This window comes from Bison bison, unplaced genomic scaffold (genome assembly GCF_000754665.1).
Source record: "Bison bison bison isolate TAMUID 2011002044 unplaced genomic scaffold, Bison_UMD1.0 scf7180017864167, whole genome shotgun sequence".
Taxonomy (NCBI): Eukaryota; Metazoa; Chordata; class Mammalia; order Artiodactyla; family Bovidae; genus Bison; species Bison bison.
The window spans coordinates 1,410,216-1,430,140 of NW_011494739.1; the positions used below are offsets into that span (position 1 = coordinate 1,410,216).

At 48.1% G+C, this 19,925-nt stretch overlaps 1 protein-coding gene across 3 annotated transcripts; it reads right to left on the reverse strand.

The window, feature by feature from the left end:
• Positions 1–10,512: 10,512 nt before the first annotated feature.
• REM1 (RAS (RAD and GEM)-like GTP-binding 1) lies at positions 10,513–19,667 on the reverse strand. Of its 3 annotated transcripts, none has more exons than XM_010841760.1 (5): positions 19,563–19,667; positions 18,152–18,525; positions 16,979–17,061; positions 12,548–12,749; positions 10,513–11,123 (listed from the first exon to the last, which is right to left on the reverse strand). In XM_010841760.1, the coding sequence occupies exons 2-5, from the start codon at positions 18,489–18,491 to the stop codon at positions 10,852–10,854; spliced, it is 897 nt and encodes a 298-aa protein (XP_010840062.1). In that variant the 5' UTR covers positions 18,492–18,525; positions 19,563–19,667; the 3' UTR covers positions 10,513–10,851. The 3 variants fall into 3 exon arrangements, with proteins under 3 accessions (XP_010840062.1, XP_010840061.1, XP_010840060.1); XM_010841759.1 differs by having other exon boundaries at positions 18,152–18,680; XM_010841758.1 differs by having other exon boundaries at positions 18,152–18,709.
• Positions 19,668–19,925: the final 258 nt, after the last annotated feature.

The window sequence follows — 19,925 nt, forward strand, 5'->3', positions numbered from 1 at the left end:
TTATGAATAACAAGAAACTCGTTTCATCTTTATGGTCTTGAAGCTAGTTTTCAAGAAACGAGGACAAGAGACCAAATATTATAACAAAACATTCTCCCATTGCTCTTATGACTTATCCCAAGAGTTTTGGCATCTGTGAGGCAAGAACAGTGGATGAAGACCCAATATATATGAAGAATGTATTTTGGTTGTCTGAATGACCAAATATATATTTTCTATAAATTACATTATAACAACTGGTAAAATTTAGTGTGGGGAATTGGGCAGTGTTGATATGAACATAAATAAAAAGACCTCTCTTGGAGGGCAAGCTGGCAGTCTGTCAAAATGTAAATGTACATGCCCTCTGACTTAGTGAATGTGGATTGGGTAATTTCTCCTCTAAGTGCAAGAATATTTACTGCCACACTACAAAACAGTTACATTAACCTAAATTCACTCACCTTTGATTGGTAAAATATGTACATCCATATTGTAGAATATTTTGCAGCAATGAAAGAGAATAAGTTAAAGAAAAATGGACGGACTGAAAGGAGAAAAAGACCCATCAAGTCAGAAGATTTCAACACTCCTTTCTCACAAATTGGTAAAACAAGTAGACATAAAATCACTGAGTATATAGACGACTTGAACAGCATGTTCAATCACTTAGACCTAATTGACATTTTAAGAAGACTACACCCAACAATGGCAGAGTGCATACTATTTTCATGCACACATGGAACATGAATTGTGATAGACCCTATATATAAAACAAATCTAAAATTCTCAGTTGGATTAAATTAGAAATCAATAACAAAAAGGCATATAAAAACCTTTCAAGTACTTAGAAATTAATATATTTCTGCATAACCTATGGGAAGAAGAAATCACAGAGAAAAGGGAAAATATTTTGAACTGAGTAATAAAACCACAACATACTACAATTTGTAGGATGCATCTAGAGCACTGCTTAGAGGAAAATTTATAGTTGATAGCTTTTTTTTCCCAATATAGCTTTATGTGCTTATATTATAAACGAAGAAAGGTCCCCCCAAATAATCTAAGTTTCTATGTTAAGAAGCTAGAAAAAGAAGGACAAAATAAATCTCCAGATAATAAGGTTCATCTATATGTACTGGCATGGATAGAAGGGTGGGATAAATTAAGTGAATAAAGCAAATTATAAGGACTTCCCTGGTGGTCCAGTGGCTAAAACTCTGCACTTCCAATGCCGGGGGCCTGGATTCGATCCCTGGTCAGGGAACTAGATCCCACAAGCCATAACTGAGTTCACATACTGCGACTCACGCCACAGCTAAAGATCCTGCATGCCACAACGAAGTTCAAAGATCCCAAGTGCTGCCAACTAAGACCTGGTGCAGCCAAATAAATAAATATGAAAAATAAAAGCAGATTATACATAATATGTATAGTATCAGGGGAGAAATATCAATAACCTCATACATCCCTGGAGAAGGAAATGGCAACCCACTCCAGTATTCTTGCTGGAGAACCCCATGGATAGAGGATCCTGGTGGGCAAAGAGTCAGACACGACTGAGTGATTAAACAAATGCAGATGACACCACCCTTACGGCAGAAAGTGAAGAGGAACTAAAGAGCCTCTTGATGAAGGTGAAAGAAGAGAGTGCAAAAGCTGGCTTAAGACTCAAAATTCACAAAACTAAGATCATGGCATCCGGTCCCATCACTTCATGGCAAATAGATGGGGAAACAATGGAACCAGTGACAGACTTTATTTTCTTGGGCTCCAAAATCACAGCAGATAGTGACTGTAATCACGAAATTAAAAGACACTGTTCCTTGGAAGAAAAGCTATGACAAACCTAGACAGTGTATTAAAAGCAGAGACATTACTTTGCTGACAAAGGTCTGTATAGTCAAGGCTATGATTTTTTCAGTAGTCATGTGTAGATGTGAGAGATAGACCGTAAAGAAGGCTGAATGCCAAAGAATGGATTTTGAACTGTGGTATTGGAGAAGACTCTTGAGAGTCCCTTGGACTGCAAGGAGCTCAAACAAGTCAATCCTAAAGGAAATCAATCCTGAATATTCACTGGAAGGACTGATGCTGAAGCTGAAGCTCCAATACTTTGGCCACCTGATGTGACTAGCTGACTCATTAGAAAAGATGCTGGGACAGATTGAAGGGAGGAGAAGGGGATGACAGAGGACAAGATGGTTAAATGGCATCACTGACTAAATGGGACGTGAGTTTGAGCAAGCTCCGGGAGATGGTGAAGGACAGGGAAGCCTAGCATGCTACAGTCCATGGGGTCACAAAGAGTCAGACACAACTGAGCAACTGAACAACAACATCAAGGCAGCAATAGCTTGCTGCCCCTTGCTGTCCCTTCTTTCTTTAAAACATAGAATCCCTGATATTCCCTGATTTTGAGCTGGTGTATGGCTATTCAGAAATAAAGTATCCTAGACTTCTTTGCAATTAAGTATGGTGATGTGACTAAGCTCTGGTCAATAATAGGATATAAGCAAAAGTGATACGTACATTTTCTGAGAGGCAGTGTTTTTTTTTGAGCTCCTAACTACTTCTTGTTGGCTGAAATGTGGATGTGACTACTGCAGTATAATAGGTCAAAGATGGTGGAGTCACAAGATAGAAGGAGCCATGCCAGCCTTGGACTGTCTGCTTCTGGATTTCTTTTCTATGAGAGAGACACATACTTCTATCTTGTTTCCATCACTGCTATTTTGGATTTCATCTCTTCCAACTTTTCAGTCCCTTGTAGCTTTCATCCCTATGCAACTAAACACATATTACTATGACCCCATTTATGTGGGGAAAAACAGCAAACAAACGTATATATGTGTGCTAGATGGTTGATTTTTGACTTCGACACAGAAATCCCCAAGGTAATTTGCAAGATAATACATTATCTTACATAACAGTAAGTCCAGAGGCGAGACAGCTTCATAGTTGGCTCATTCAGTGGCTCAACTTCATCACCAAGGGCTCAGGGGCTTCCCATCTTTCAGCTTTGCCACCTTCTGACTAGATGCCATCATAATTGCAAGATGGGATCAAGCTCTGGGAAACATGTTCATACACTTCAATGACCAGAAGACAAAGGACTTCCCCTTTTTGCTGCAACTCTTTGTTTGCTTGCTTGTTTTTCATCTCTTTTTCAAAGGCAAAGAAACTTCTTCAAGAACCCTCCAAGTCTGTAGGTCCATCTTTAATTTAAATTAATTAATTAAGCTGTGTTGTGGGGCTTGTGGTCTATTAGTTTCCTGACCAGGGATTGAACCTGGGCCCTTGGCAATGTGAATGCTGAGTCCTAAACACTGGACCACGAGGGAATTACCAGGATTTGTTCTTTATTTCAAGGTGGAAAAGGAGAACAACAGGGCAAAATGTGACTCTTGACAGTGTGGAAGAAAAGAAATATGGCCAAATGTCTGCTACAGTGTATATCTAAGTGGGCTGTAAAATCACAATGGATACACCCCAAATTGCTAACAGTAGGTACTTTTGGGCAGAGGAGTGGGATGGGGGGAGAATGAAAGGAGTCATGTAGAAAGTACTAAAACTGTTATCCAATAAACCTGACCCGCTTCTCTGTTGCTTGCAAAAGGGATGACTCATTGGCTCAAGCCAGGTATGGTGATCTCATGCCTTTTTGACTGATAGTTGCTTTCTCAAAGTCCCTTGCAGTTAGCGATGGCTATGAGACTCAGTCTTGTAAGTGAAGATACAAAAGGAAACTGTCAAGGGAATAACTTTCTCCTTAATTTAATAAAAAGAAAACCTCTTTCTGTCCTTTCCCCATCCATTCTTGCTTGAAATACTGGTGTGAGGATGTGATGCTTGGAGTTGTGGCAGCCATGTTGCAACCATGAAGGAAATGCCTAGAGGTTTACGGGGATGCAGACCCAGTGTCCTGATATTATAAGGTGGGTGAATCAACCTTAGAATTGCTTACTTCTGGACATTCTATAAGAAAATATCCTTATAAGGATTTGTATCATGTGCAATTGAGGGCAGCTTAACAGATAAATGCATTTTTATTTTTACCGTATCTTTTATGTGGTTCTGATTTATCTTTATAATTAAAATGTATTATTTATGTAATTCAAAGTTCAATTTAAAAATGTACCACTTGGCATTGGGCACCTTTGGAATCCCAATAAGTCTGAAGAGGCACTCTTGAACAAAAAGAACAAACTGTTCTTTATAATTAAGTACTAACTTCATGGTATGAGGGGTGGCCTTGCAGACTAGGGGGTGGCTTAAAATACATTTCTCTATCGCTATTTGGGTTTAGACCAGAGGTTACAAACTCTCAGCCTCTGGTCAGAATCCTTCTGGGGGACATGTTTTATTTTTCCTGTCTAGGGCTTAAAAAAAATTGGAATTAGCAGTAATTATTTAGGAATTGGGATACTTCACATAAATATCTGGCTTGTTGCCTTTCTTAGAAAAACTGAAATATCTGGTAACAATGGGTTCACATCCTAACAGGACTAACAGGAAGCTTAGTTCTGTCTCTCTAGGCAAGGCAGGACTTCAGTTTGCCACGGAACTTGATGCTTCCTAATGCTGTTACCCCGTTGACTTCACTGATTTATATTCTCTGATTCTCTGAGCACTTGCATTAGTGACCCTTTTTGGTTTTGGAGTCACTGTGCACATGTGCGTACATACACACGTGTATATAAGATGCAACTGTTTCCTAGACAACAGACTGTGAGAAAAGGCATGGAAACTTATTCACACAGGTGGGCAGACCTTAAAAAGGACTAAGTTTGGAGTGGTCACATTTACTGTGGGCTGTTTTGTAAGACTAGAAGCGGTAAAAAAAGAGCCAAGAGCACCCTTGACTGCCCTGCTGGAACACCCGGGGTCTTAAGTGAAAGTTGCTCAGTCGTGTCCGACTCTTTGCAACCCCTTGGACTGTAGCCCACGAAGCTCCTCTGTCCATAGGGATTCTCCAGGCACGAATACTGGAGTAGTTTGCCATGCCCTCCTCTAGGAGACCTTCCAAACCCAGGTCTCCCACATTGCAGGCAGATTCTTTACCGTCTGAGCCACCAGGGAAGCCCAAGAATACTGGAGTAGGTAGCCTATCCCTTTGCCAAGGGATCTTCCAGACCTAGGACTCGACCCCAGGTCTCCAGCATTGCAGGCAGATTCTTTACCATCTGAGCTACCAGGGAAGCCCAATAACTGGGATCTTAATACAACCCCAATAACTCAGACTTCTGAAGATTACTGCTGAGGGAGGGGGATAATTCTGAAGAAAGGCTTACATCTGTCAGTAGGGAGTAGGGTTTTCCGAAAGGTGAATGGAGATTTCCTCAGGGTAGGCTTGAAAAAGCTGGTGCTTTTGGAGAGAAGCATGGGCTTGAAAAAGGAAGACAAGCTCAGACTCTGGGGACAGTGTCCTATGTCCCTGACATCCCACTAGGAAGGAACCCCTTTACCTTAGGGCCTTCCTTGTGTATTCATTAGAATAAGACTGAGTTTGTGTGCTGGGAGAGAGTAAAAACCTAGCCACAGTCTTCCTACAGCCTCCACTTTATCCTGCCATGGGTTGGCTCCCCGCTCCCCTCAAATGTCCATGTCCTAGTCTTTGGAACCTGTGAATATGTTACACAGAAGAGGGAAATTGAGGTCACAGATGGAATTTCAGGTTGCTTATCATCTGACTTTAAACCAGGAAGATTATTCAGGATTGTCGGGGTGAGCTCGGTGTAATCACAAAGGTGGAAGTGTGAGGCAGAAGAGAGAGAACCAGAGATATGGCAGCGTGAGATGGACTTGGCTCCACGATGCTGGCTTTGAAGATGGAGCAAGGGGTCACAAGCCAAGGAAAGCAGCTGACTTCTAGCAGCTGAGAAAGGCAAGGAAACAGTCTTCTCTAGAACCTCCAGAAAGTAATGCAGCACTGCAGACACCTTGGTTTTAGTCCAGTGAGACTCAAGTTGGACTTTTATTCAATGGAACTATAATAGGGCTCCCCAGTTAGCTCAGCTGGTAAAGAATCCTTCTGCAATGCAGAATGGGTTTGATCCCTAGATTGGGAAAATCCACTGGAGGAGGGGATGGCAACCCACTTCAGTATTCTTGCCTGGAGAATCCCCATGGACAGAGGAGTCTGGCCGGCTATAGTCCATGGGATCACGGAGTTGGACATGACTGAGCAACTAAGGATCCACGTAAGATAATAAGTTTGTGCTGTTTTAAACCATTAAGTTTGTGGTAATTTGTTACAGCACCAACAGGTAACAAAAGCACCAGGCCACCGGGAGAGGCCACGTGTAGGTGAGACTCCACTTTACTGTCAGGATCAACCTCCTCCAACGTGAATGATTCTAGCTCCAGACGTGTGAGATCATTCTAGTCACTCTGGTCTTTGTCAGTTTCCCAGTTGAGGTCTCAGAGAAGAGCCGTACCCACTTTGCTCTGCCCAAATTCCTGACTCACAAAATCTACGAGTATAATAAAACGATTGTTTTTATGCCACCAACCTTTGGGTGGTTTGTTATGCAGCATAGAAACTAGAAGAGTGATCCATCTTAGCCTTGAACTTGAATCAGGTGGAACTGGGGAAAATGACACATACTGCTGAACCCAGAGCTCCCATCCCATCGTTAATATTATTTTTCACTAAATCCTGAGCTGAACAGAAGGAAACAGGGCCGAAATTGAAACTGAACTTGTATATTTCTTCAAGCTGTTCCAACTAGAATATTCAAATATTCTTGAGACAGAATTCTGAGAAAGAATTCTACCCTAACCCCTTCACTCCATATATTTTGATTTGCCTAAGGTTACCCAGTCATGGCACAGCTGAGAGATTCTTAATTTTTAAAAACAATTGAAAAAAAAACAACAACACCGCAGCCAATTGTGTCTTAACCCTCCTTAACTTCCTTCAGAGTACACAGTTTTGTCAAAGTTTGAATAAAGGAAGGACTGAACTGTGCCTGTGAGATCCCACCATCCAAAAATGAGGGAGTTCCAGCCTGAACCTGATTCCTTCCTTGGGGGTCCCTGAGTGGAAGCTCCATGCCCTTGGCTGAGAAGCTGGAACTTTCCATCCAGGCCAGGATCAAATACGGACCCTCAGTGTTTGAGCAGCCAGGCTGGGGTGTGTAGGGATCCAGGTGGCCCTCATCTCATCTGAATCGGGCCAGCACAGCTTGTGGCCCTCCCCTAAAGCAAAAGGAGGGGGGGAGACTCTGAGGAGACTTGGGGCCCCTGGGGAGACATTCATCTTTCCAGAGCTTTATCACTTTTTCCATAACAGTACCCTCCCTTCAAGGTGGAAAGTCCCAGCTGGCGGCTAAGGATACTCTCAATACGCTTTTGTTCTTCACCCTGCTCCCAGCCAAGGCAGCAGGGTGCTGGGCAGACACCAGCTGCGCTGAACTTTCTGCACCACTGAACAGCACCATATAGATGGCCCATCACAGCATGGGACTAGACTGCCTTGACTCCAATCTTGGCTCTGCTATTTGCTAACTATTTAATCCTGGCAGGGTTTGAACCTCTCTCTGCTATACTTTCTCCATCTGAAAACTGGCATGGTGATATGACCCGTTTTGAGGATTTAATATATGAAAAGCACTTAGCACAGTACCCGATACATGATAAGAGTGAAGGAACTGTTTTCTGTTTTTATTACGTAACCTTGGGCAATCCTCCTTTCTCTGGGCCTCTGTTTCCCCATATGTACAATGAAGATGGCAGTTCCTACCTGCCTCTTGACAACTTATCTGGTTGTGAATCCTGACTACCCTTTCTTGCTGTGTGGCCTTGGACAAATTTCTTTGGCTCTCTTAGCCTCAATGTGCTCATCTGTTATGTTACTTAATGATAACTATTAAGTAGATGGTGATGATGAAATGAGAAAATGCATACCAAATATGGAACATGGGGCCTACTACATACAAAGAGCTAAAACAAAGTTAGCTTTCGGGTTTTTGTTTTTGTGTTTTTTTTTTGGTTTGTTTTTATGTCTGAGAAAGAACTTTCTAAACTGTCATAGGCTATGTCCCTGGGAGGAATATTGTGGCTTTCTGGCATGCTTTCCCAGCCATGCCTTATTCATAGACTCCTAGAATCCGAGAGATTGGGATTGGAAGGGCCCCTTTACAGATTGGTTAATAAATCGATTCAGCAAGTATTTACTACGATGAGTAGTAATCTCCTACGATGACACAGGTTTTTTCCCTAAGGTTTTAAGATATGATAGTAAGAACCAGCATTTACTGAATCTTCCTAGACACAGGAACTGTTATAAGTCCTTTACGCATCTTAAGTCATTTAATCCGCCCATCAATCCTGAGGGAAGGAACTGGCATGAATCTCATTTTATGGATGGGAAAACTAAGGCACAGAGAGATGGAGGGGGGCAGGGGCTGAACACCGACCCCTGGTTTAGGGTCCATGCCCTCCCGCACTGGGTTGTCTGGCCGTGTTGACTGCATACCCAACCTTGTATGCAGTCTGCACTGTTTTATTTTTCCCTCCACTTCCTCCCCCTAATCCTGGTCTCAACAATTTTTCTCTACAATCTGAGTAGCTTCCCTTTGCTTTCTGGCCCTCAGTTTCCCCATCTGTGAATTGAGAGAATAGGATTATTTTCATGACCACCCTGATTTTTGGTGCCTTATCAGTTTGTAATTATTTTAAACATATACTTGTTTTCTGCGCGTTCCAGGGAGTAACACCCTAGTCCTTCTGTTCACCACCGTCTCCCTACAATCTGGCACTCTGCCCTGTACCTAGTAGGCCCTCAATTAATATCTGTGGATGAAGAAAAGAAGGAATCGTGGTGACTGTCCCCAGATTTTCCCAAACCAGTTCCTGTGTTCTCTCCCCGGCCCCTCTTCTTTTCTCCGTGGGGCCTCCTCCTTCCCTCCCTCCCTCCCACCTCCCAGGGCCGGCTTGGGCCCTCCATCCGGCCTGCATTTTTCCGGGTTTGATATCATTTTTTCCACTCTCCCGCCTGCTGCCGGCTGCCTCTGCCAACTTTCCACAAGGATAGCCCCTCCCCCATGACCACAGGCCTCCAGAGACCGCTTGGGGTGGGGGAAGACCCTCCTCCTTTTCCCTTCCCCAGGCTGAGGTTGGGACAGGAAAGTGTGCCATCACTGCCCACCGGCAAGATTGGGGTGGGGGCAGGTCATAGCTGGAGGACATGGTGGCTCGCCTCCCTGTGCTTTGGTGTCCTGGCAGCAGGGACTTGGCCCACATGTGGGGCTGAGGCATCTGAGCAGGCAGCTGGACGGGGGCAGGGGGTGTCAGGCATCAGGGACACAATGGTCCAAACCGTTTGCATCTTGTTCTCCTCTCAAAGTAGTGTGACACCACTTCCCCTTAGGCTGGAAACTCCTGACCTGACCCCCAAGGCCCAGCCCCAGCCAGACTGGACACCTCATTCCCTCCTACTTGTCACACAGACGTAGGAGAAGGCTGGGCTCTGGGGTCTGGTCCTTACTCTCACTGGCTGGATGGCTCCGGGGCACTCACTTCCCCTCTCTGGGCTTCAATTTCCACAGCTGCAAAAATGAGTGAGTGGGATTACATTGGGGATTAATGGATTGAATTTCATGGAGTCCACCCACCCCCTTTATATTGTATGCAAAACTTGTGTCTGAAAGTCCATTTCCCTGAGAGTCTATAGTTTTTTGTCACATTCTCCAAGAGAACGGTGGGAGAGGTGAGGGACAAGGAAGCCTGGTGTGCTGCAGTCTATGGGGTCACAGAGAGTTGAACATGATTTAGTGACTGAACACCACCACCACCAAGAGAACTATGGATAAGCTGGGCCCAGCCTTGTAGTCTCACAAGCCTGGACTGAATTCTGGCAACTTCACTTACAGCAGCTGCGTGATCTGCAGCATAAGCCTTCAGTTTGTTCCTCTGTTTTCTAACTAGTTAAACATGGGTTGTGAAGATTAATTGTTGTGACAGCTTAGTATCCAGTCAGCTCCCAACAAACACCAGCTATTATATTGCTAGGGTGCAGGCTAAAATTCCTTTCAGAGAATATTTTGTGGATTTAAACTAAAAAATGGATTAATGAGAAAATAGGAGGTTATCACACTGAACTGTGGGTGTTTGTACTCTACTAGGTCTCCCTCAGAGTTGTGGGGCAGGGGCTGTGCCCAGCAGTTCCGGGAGGAGCCTGAATATACAATTTGTCCAGTGATCTTACTGACTAACCCTGACACCCAGAAAGTGAAAGTTAGTCCTTCAGTCCTGTCCATTTGGATCATTCGGATACCATGGGTGGAAATCTCCAGGCAAGAAAACTGGAGTGAGTTGCCACTCCCCTCTCCAGGGGATCTTCCTGACCCAAGGATCGAACCCGGGTCTCCTGCATTGCATGCAGATTCTGGGCCACCAGGGAAGCCCCTACCCTGACACCCAGATCAGCAGGCTAACCCAGTCTGCAGCCCTGTGTACATGGGCAAGCAGGACATGGAGACACCTGGAAGAGCCCCAAAGAAGAGGTCTGGGCACTCAGACAGGAGATCCTTTTGGTCTGGTTTATTGTGGGGGGCATTTCTGAGGGTTGGCCAGAGCCCAAGGACAAAAACAATTTTTGTTTTTTGCCTTTTTTTTTTTTACAAAAAGATACCCACCGCATAAAAAACCCAATTTAGGCTTTGGCCCCCTAGTCTGTCCATCACTTCCCTAGGGCAGAGAGGTCCGTGAAGCTGTGGCTGGGGTGACGCTCTGTCCCTTGGGGCAGCGGGCGGCCAAGACCCACGATACACACTCTAACCACCAAGTCTCTCCCCTCGGTGGTGCTAGTGGAGCCTAGAACGCACCCCAGTGTCTCGTCACCTCTTGGAGGGCGGGTGGGCGGCCTCAGAGCACGGCCAGGTTGTGGCAGGACTTGGAGCGGGCCTTGAGAGCCCGGCGGCGTGCGCTACGGGCTGTCAAGCGAGCCAGGAAGCGTCGAGCACGCTGCCCTAGGCTCGCCCTTCGTCTGGGCGCGGGCGGCTCCCCGACTGCGCAGTCCCGGCGGCGCAAGCGCAGTTGGCGCACCACGCCTTCGAAGAGCTCCGCTACGTTGTGCTGCAGCGTGGCTGACGTCTCGATGAACTTGCAGTCGAATACCACAGCGCAGGCGCGGCCCTCTGAGGGGGCGGGGTCAGATAAGCCGTGATAGAGCCACAACCGAAAAAAGGAGATAAAGGTAGCAGAAGGTGTGGTCAATTTCAACCAGGAAGCACAGTTTTTCCTTTCCCCATACCTCGTGCTCCATGCCAGGGGACTCAGACATAAATCTGGCTTTGAGGAGTTAGTTCACAGGCTAGTGATTGATACTGGTGGCAGAGATGAGGCTGGGAAGACAGGGAGGTTGGGAGCAGTTAGGTCCCACAAGTCTTGAATGCCAGAGAAGGGTCTAATCTGTGCATCAGAATTATCTGGGGGAGCTTGTTAAAATGCAAGTTTGCTGAGCCCAGCCACGGAGATTCTGATTCTGTAGGTGAGGCTTGGAACCTGCAATTTAACAGTCTCCCGGGGGGCATGTTGCAGAATTTTGGGATGTCTGCTTATAAAGCATATGGTCTTCCAGCTGCAGGATGCCACTGGACTGGATGTAGGGCCCTGGGGTCTAGTTCTCAGTGGCTGGTGACCTTGTGGAACTGGCTTCCCTGCTCTGGGTCTGTTTCCATAGTTTTTAGATTTTGCCCTATGAATAGGGCCATTTTAAGATCTGTATCTTGGGATATTCCCAAAGTGACAGGGAATTATGGCAGCATTTGCCCCCCAATCTGTCTAAAGTATAAACCTCATTCCCATCCTACTAGTTAGATCATCCCAGCCCTTCTTCCTCAGCCAGGGTCTCAGTACCCTGAGAAAGACCTGTATCTGTCTCATCTGATACATCAATCATATTAAAATATTCTCCATCCCACTTTAAATACAATTTAAATATAACTTTAAACATTTTGGTTTGCAGTTGCTGGATGACAAATATTATGTTTTGCAGACAAAGCTCTGTGAAATTTGAATTTGTAATTTTCTAACTATTTTGGAGCCAATAATTGTCTTTTTCAGGTCTCAGATGTAAGTCCCTGAAAGCTTACAGGCACTGGGCCTGTCATGCCTGGTGAACTGTGTCTCTGACTAAGGGCACTGGGGCACACAGGGGAACTTTTAGGCAGAGAAGTGACAAAGTCCGCTCTAGTCCTGGAGAACTCTGGCAACTGGTGAGGAGAACCCATGGAATGGGGACAGAGAAGTATAGGGGTTGGCCCAGGCTAGAGTGGAGATGCCAGGATGGGGCAGAGGCTGTGGGCATGGCAGGGAGAGGGAATGTGGGGTTAAGGGAAGTGGACTTGACAGGATTTGGGGACTGGTTAGAGGGAGTGAGAGAAGAGGCAAAAATGGTTTCTAGCTTTCAGGTTTAGGCAAATAGATGTGGTGGCCAGGGGATGGGGTGGGGTGGGATGGAGGTAGGGGCTGGAGCACGAGTTACTGAGAGGAAGATCACTGGAGGAGACAGTGACAGTGGGGCTGAGAGAAAGGCGGAGAAGGAGGGTGGAGGGCTCACCTTCCACGGAGACTTCTCGGCAGCGTGCCAGATCTGCCTTGTTGCCCACCAGGATGATGGGCACGTGGTCCGCCTGGTGTGTGCGCCGCAGCTGGATGCGGAGCTCAGAGGCACTCTCGAAGCTGCCCCTGTCTGCGATGGAGTACACGATGACGTAGGCACTGCCCACCTGCAGGCATGACTCCTGGCTCCAGCTTTCATCCTGCAGGGCAGGGAATCAAGAGGGTACTGAGGCCCTAGCTGAGAAAGGAAGGCTGGGATGGTCTAACGGGTGGGATGGGGCTGAGGTTTATACTTTGGACAGATTGGGGGGCAAATTCTGCCATGATTTCCTGAGTCACCATGGGAAACCACCAATCCTCTCTGAGCTGCAGTCTCTCTGCTTGAAACATCTGGCTAATGGCACTACTTCGCTTCATTCTCTCATTCATCGATTCCTTCTTCAGGCGGGACAGAGGGGCTTCCCTGGTAGCTCAGCTGGTAAAGAATCTGCCTGCAATGCAGGAGACCCTGGTTTGATTCCTGGGTCAGGAAGACCCGCTGGAGAAGGGATAGGCTACCCACTCCAGTATTCTTGGGATTCACTAGTGGCTCAGATGGTAAAGAATCCACCTGCAAATCGGGAGACCTGGGTTCGATCTCTGGGTTGAGAAGATCCCCTGGAGAAGGGAAAGGCTACCCACTCCAGGATTCTGGCCTGGAGAATTCCATGGACAGAGAAGCCTGGCTACAGTCCATGGGGTCACAAAGAGTAGGACATGACTGAGAGACTTTCACACACACATAGGCAGAACATTGGAGACAAAAGATCTATTTGGTTCCTGTTCCTTCTAAGGAGCATTCTGGCTTTGCCTGTTCAGCTCTTTTGTCTGGTTTGAGGAGGGGCTGGTCTTGGTGGACAGTTCTTTTGACCTTTTGCAGTCCAGAGTTAAGAGAGAAAGGAAGGGAGAGAAGTGAGGACAGAAGGCTGTTTTCCGGGGGAGGACTTTTTCTGGATAGTCTTGGAGAGTTGGAGGAGCAACGGTGGGTGTGAGGAAAGGGGGTGGGTGAGAGGCAAGTGGCCTTTTAAAAAGTGGAATCCTTTCAAGATGTTTGACAAGGAAAGGGAAGAACTGAAATAATTTTGATATTCTGTTTTGGATGATGGTCTTTTGACAGGGACAGCACTCAGACTGAACCACCTGGGTACGAGCTTTCTAAGTGTTTAATAAGACACAGTTCCTGCCCTCCAAAAGCTCATGATCAGGAAGGGATGCTATGGAAATGGAGATATAATGCAGTGTGATAAGTACCATTAAGAGAGGCATAGGCAAGTGGCTGCAGGAACCATGGGGCTTGAGGCAGGGGTAGACCAGAAGAGCTCAACTGGGCAGAGTTGAGAGGGCTTCCAAGTAGACTGGTAAGTGGGGTTAGAAAGGATGAGCAGGCTGAGCAGGAGGGGAGACAGCAGGCAGGAGTGGGAGATGCAGAGTGTGGTGGAAGCCTTGTTTGTTAGGGGCAAAGAAGCCAGGAAAGTTTTCTGATAACCAAATAAGGTAGATAAGTAGGGAGGCATTGCTATCCATTATTCTCAAAGTGGGTAAGTTCTCAACAGTCATACTGATCCTTCCCAGATAACTCTGAACTGAGTCAGACAGATGTGGGTTCTCATTCTGGGTTCTTAGCTTTGACTATGGACAGGTTCATTTCTCTCTCTGAGTCTGTTTTTTCATCTGTAGAATAAGAGGGTGGGTCTCGACCATTCACTCATTCATTGCACATATTTATTTATGAAGGATTTGCTATGTGTTAGGATCACAAAAGCTGGTTGGTACATGGATTGGTAGGTAAGAACCCCTTGAGGGTTGATTAAAAATGTAGATTCAGAACTCTACTTTTATAGGTTCTATTTCATTAGGTCTGGGGTGAGACTTGAGACTCTGATTTTTAATACCCTCCAGGTGACCCTGATGGACAGCAAGGCTAAAGTACTACTGGTTGAACCAACAGCCCTCCCAATCCTGTCAGATTTTGCCTCTCTGATATAAAAAAATATCATCTAGCCCAAGGATGGAAAGAATGGATGCTTATTTCAGTAAGGCTGCTGCTGCATGGACCCTCTTTGGGAAATGCCTTCACAGACACTGGCCAGGGAATCTGCAGGGAAACCAAGGGCCAGACAAGAAGAAAACACTTTCTTAGGCCACACAACAGTTGGGCAATTCCTGCCACCTAGTCCAGTATTCTTCCTACTCTGTCTCCCACATGGGACTCTTAGTCTGATCACTCTTCTTAAGTCCCTGGACTCTGCCCCATAGGATTCTCAACTGTATCCAAAAAGTGATACCAGACCCCAGACCCCAGTCTGTGAGCTCCATGAGGCCAGAGGACACGTCTGCTTTATTCACTCCTGGGTCTTCAGTGTCCTGGTCCATGGTATGTATCCACCAAGGTTTCTTTCTTTCTCCCTCCTTCCCTCCCTCTCTCACTCTTCCCTCTTTCCTTCCCTCCCTCTATTCTTTATTTAATAAAAAGCTTGGGGGTATGAATCAGTCATTGGATCCCCAAGGCTTTCCACTGGAGCAGAAGTATGTGGGACCCAGAAGGCTGCTGCCATGTGGATGACCCCAAGGGTGGCCATGTGCAATGGGGCTGCAGGGACCCAAGATCAGACCCTGGGGTGGGCCTTGCACACCTGGCCCTCCCCTTGCCTTGGCTGAGGTGTGGACCAGCCAGTATTTCTTAATGAACAAGTGAAGGAGTAGAACCTTGGATGGAGGTTCAGAAGGTGATGCTCCCAGTGGGGATAGAAAGGGGCAGTCCTAATGCATAAGAGCACAAACTTGGATTTCCCTGGTGGTCCAGTGGTTAAGAATCCGCCTGCTAATGCAGGGGACACAGGTTTGGTCCCTAATCTGGGAAGATCCCACAGGCCTAAGGGCAGCTGAGCCTGTGTACTACAACTACTGAAGCCCTTGCAAACTAGAGCCTGTGCTCCACAAGAGAAGCCACCACAATAAGAAGCCCACTCACTGCAATGAAGAGTAGCCCTATTCGCTGTGACTAGAGAAAGCCATTGCACAGTCAAATAAATAAACAAATATTTTTAAAAAGAGTGCAAACTTTGGGGTCTTATAGATCTGAATTTGAATCCTACTTGCTATCTGAGAACTTTGGACATGTTACTTAACCTCTCTGAGCTTTTGATTTCCTCATCAATAGAATGAGAATCAGAAGTACACTCACTCAAGTTTTTGTCTTGACCGAATATCATAATATATATGTCTAGTGCTTAGCACTTGGGGCTGACACTCAGGAAGAGGGTACTCCATCAGTATCAGCTGCTCTTAAGAGAATCATCATCATTCTTATGATGTTCATTTGGACCTGGGTTTCCTTTTATGCTGGTGAAAAGGAATTGGTCCCATAGCTCCTTCATCCCTAAATTTGGGCCTATCACTGGAGCTGTCAGCCATTCTTGTTAATGACCCGACACTGTCCCTCTAGAGCCCCACTCTGTGGACAGGGCCTCCCTGAGTGTTGGGGGAGGGGCCTACCCCTTAGAGAGATGGGATCCAGGTGATTTTTGGATCCTTCTCTTTGCTTCGTTGTATTTCTTCAGGGTTCTACAGTGAGCATACCTGTACAGCAAGCAGAAAAGAACTCCAAGTTAAGGAAAGCGTACTGGGGACATGTCCTTGGCTGATGCTTGCTAGTCCATTCCTGCTTTGGAATGGGCAAGCAAGGGACATCCTTGGTGTCCTTTTTTTCACTAGCTACCAAGTTATGATTAATAAGAATTATCTTTATTGCCAATTCTTCACTCGTGTTCACCAATTTTTTCATGCTCCAAACTGTGCTTACCTCTGTGAAACTGCATAAGAATGTTTAAAAAAAAAAACTAGCTGGTAAGGAAGGCAGGAATGATCTACCCATTTATCAGGTGAGAAAACTGAAGCTCAGAGAGGGTAAGCCAATTGCAGAAAGCCTATATGTAAGACAAAGGAAGGGCGGTGTGGGCGGGTGTTCCCTCCTCTGTGCAATGTGAGTGGGTGAAGTGGGATGACGGTGCTCATGAGAGGAGGTTTGCAGGGTTAGAAGCACATCCTGGGATGCTATCAGGAGGGGGTGAATAGACTGGGAAGACAGGGTCAGGGTCATTAGGTTCTTCTGGCTTCGGTGCTGCTGAGGAGCTGTGGTTTAATGGGCCCTGCCCTGTCCCTGCTCTGTGGTGTCCTACGAGAAGACAGGAGTCTGGTACTAGCCTTAGCGCTGCTGCTGTGCTTAGTCGCTCAGTTGTGTCGGACTCTGTGTGACCCAGGGACTGTAGCCCACCAGGCTCCTCTGTCCATGGGATTCTCCCAGGCAAGAATACTGGAGTGGGTTGCCATATCTCCAGGAGATCTTCCTCAGCACCCCTCCGCCCCCCCCATCCTGCCTGCTGCGCCATACCAGCTTCTCAGCCTCCCAGGTGTCCATGACCAGCAGCGTGGTGTCCTCTCCATCCACTGTGAGTGTCCTCTCGTACACATCTTCTGCAAAAGAAGAAAGCCGGGTTTCAGGGAGGAGATGCAGGCCTGGGGAAGGGTGTAGCCCTTCCTAACCCCTCTTTTGGGTCACATCGCGCCCTCCACTTCTCTTTGAAGTGTTCACTATACTTGTTTGACATCTGTTCCTCCTGATGGGTCAACAAGCCCAGGAGGAGTCCTGGCTCCCCAGCTCCCAGTACAGTACCTGGCACACAGTCGGTGCTGAGAAAGCTTTTGTTGGTTGGTTTGACTGAACGGATGTGGAGCCGTGGGGTTAAAGTGGGGCTGGGAATTCTCCCAGTCCTGCTCTGTCCCTGGCTTAGAGTGTGCTTCAAGAAAAGATCACGTCACCCTCTCTAGACCTCCATCTCCCCATCTGTTATACATACCAGTGTACACGTATAGACCTTTCATATAGGTTTTCATTCTGTGCGACCGAGGCTGGAGAAAGAGCCTGGTCAGAGTATCTCCACCTCATCTCTGCCGTTAGGCCTCCCTTCCCCCTGCCCACTCCACACACACACTCATCCTGGATCCTTTCCACCAGCCCTGAAGGGACCCATCTTCATTTCCTCTGTCCTGTCCCTGATCCCCATTATCCTGGGACCCCCAGCCCTCTCAGGTCACTGTGCCTCTTGGGAATAGAGGAACCCAGGGCCCCAAACTTAGAATTTGGGAGTTTCCATTTTGGGCAGGATTTCAGTTTGGCTGCAGGTCATGGTGGACATGGATGGTTGTCTGTGGGGCTGGTAGGGTCTGAGAATTGGGAGAGTCCACTGTTTCTTTATAACTGGGACTTGTGGAACTCAGAATTGCTTCCCTTATGACAGGAAAATGAAGCACACACCTCTCGTCCATGAGAAACTAGCAAACTTCTCAGCCACTATTCAAGGAATTCCCCCTCCTATATATCTTTGTGCGGGTTATGCCCTGTACAGCTCTAGGGGGCCTCATTCACTTCACAGCCTGGTTGAATGACGCCCCTTAGGGCTGAGCAGGGCAGGAGTTGTACAAAGGTTCTTGGCAGCCCTATGTCCCAGATGACAGGGATTTGACTCCTTCAACCACAGCCCAGCCCAGCCCACAGGGTCCCTACCTCCCAGCTGTTCGTGGAGGTCCCTCTCTTGCTTCCCTGCAAAGAGACTGGCCAGACTGGTCTTCCCGACACCAGGATCTCCGAGCAGGACCACGCGATAGAGGGCCTCCCAAGAGCTTTCAGAGTCGCTGGATTCAGAGGACCAGCCGTTGGGGGCAGGTGAAGGTTGCCGGGTAGGGGCGTTGAGGGAGACTGACTGGCCCAGTCGGGGATGCTGGGTCTGTGTAGAAGGTGCTGTGCCCAGAAGGCCAGGCTGGTGGCCCCGGGCGGACAGGGGCAGTGGAGTGCTGGCTCGGCGACGCAGGGGGGTCTTTGCTTCTTGCTGAGTATTTAGGGTCATCCTTGGGAAGGGGAGTTTCCTTCCTTCCTTCCTTCTGCAAGAAGTGGGAGTGGGTGGTGAGCCAGGTGAGGTGCTCTGAGCCCCTTCTGTAGTGTCCTGATGAACTGCTGCTCAGGCTTCCTCCAGAGGCCTTTCTTGATCAGATGGGAGGAGGCAGCACTTCAGATCCTCTAGATGGGGGCTTTCTGGCTTCAGGCCCAGAGTGAACTTGGGTCAGGCTAGGAGGGGTGAGTACGCATGAACACACACATGCATACACACCCAGAGGTCACTTCCTATGCTTTGAGGACGATCCACTCCCCCCAGACACACAGGCAGAAGGGCAGCAGGGAGACAGGATGTCCACACAAGCATGCACACAGAGCTACCCCCTGCATTCAGAACGGGAGACCCATGTTCATGAAAGACACCTGAATTGCCCCCTCCTCCGCTTCCCCACGGTTGGATTGGAGTTGGGGAGTACAAGGAGGGTTGAGAGCCCCTTGGTTGGGGGCGGGGGTGGGGTGGGGAATTCACTTCTGCTGCATCCCAGGAGAGCTGAGGAAGAGGCCCGGGAGGACAAATCCGTACTGCCAAAGACTGGGGGTCGGGGTGGGGGGTTTCCCTCCGGCTGAAACATGAGAGCCCCGGTGCCATGGGAACAGCGTGTCCGGCCCGCCCCCTCCGTGAAAAATTCAGGAGCGACTGGCACGACGGCCTCCAGCTGCTGTAGGAGGGCGGGGCTCGGAGGCAGCCAGACCCCAGGTCTGGTGACAAGAAGGGGTCCCGGAGGGGAGGGGGGGGAGAGGAGACCCACAAAGCCCAGGAGGGCATAGCATTCCCAGAGTCCGAGCTTCCCTAGTCCCGAGGATCCTGGGTGTGAGTCCCCAGATCCCTGGAGGGTTCCCAGGCTATCTAGCTCTCCCGACCCCAGATCCGGGGACCTTCACCCGGGGGGGTGGGTTCGAGGGCCCCCTCCTCCTCCCAGCTTGCTCGGCAGAACCCTTCCGCCCTTCTCCCCCCGCCAACAGACGCCTTGGAGAACTCCGCTCCAACTCGACTAAGTTGGTGGCGGGCTGGGTGGGCCTTTACCTTGGAGTGGGGAGGGATCCAGGGTCCTCGGCGGCCGCAGCTGCCCGGTGCTCCAGGCTGTACCACTGCCTCGCCGCGCAGCCCCTCGGCCGGGTCCCGCCCAGCTCCCCGGGCCGGGGAGGAGCCGCGACCCCGCCCCGTCCAGCCCCGCCCCATTAGGGCAGCCCCGGGGTCTCCGCCCCAAGGCTTTGGCTGCTGAATGAGTTTTTGCAGAACTCCGCTGACCCATCGCTTTAAGTTCTTTGCCAGGGAGGGGGGAATAAGAGAGTAGAATGACACGGGTCCCAGATTCCTGATCCTGGATCCGCTTTGCATCCACATCTATCCACTCCAGCAATGGGGCGACCAACTCTTTGTTGTTCT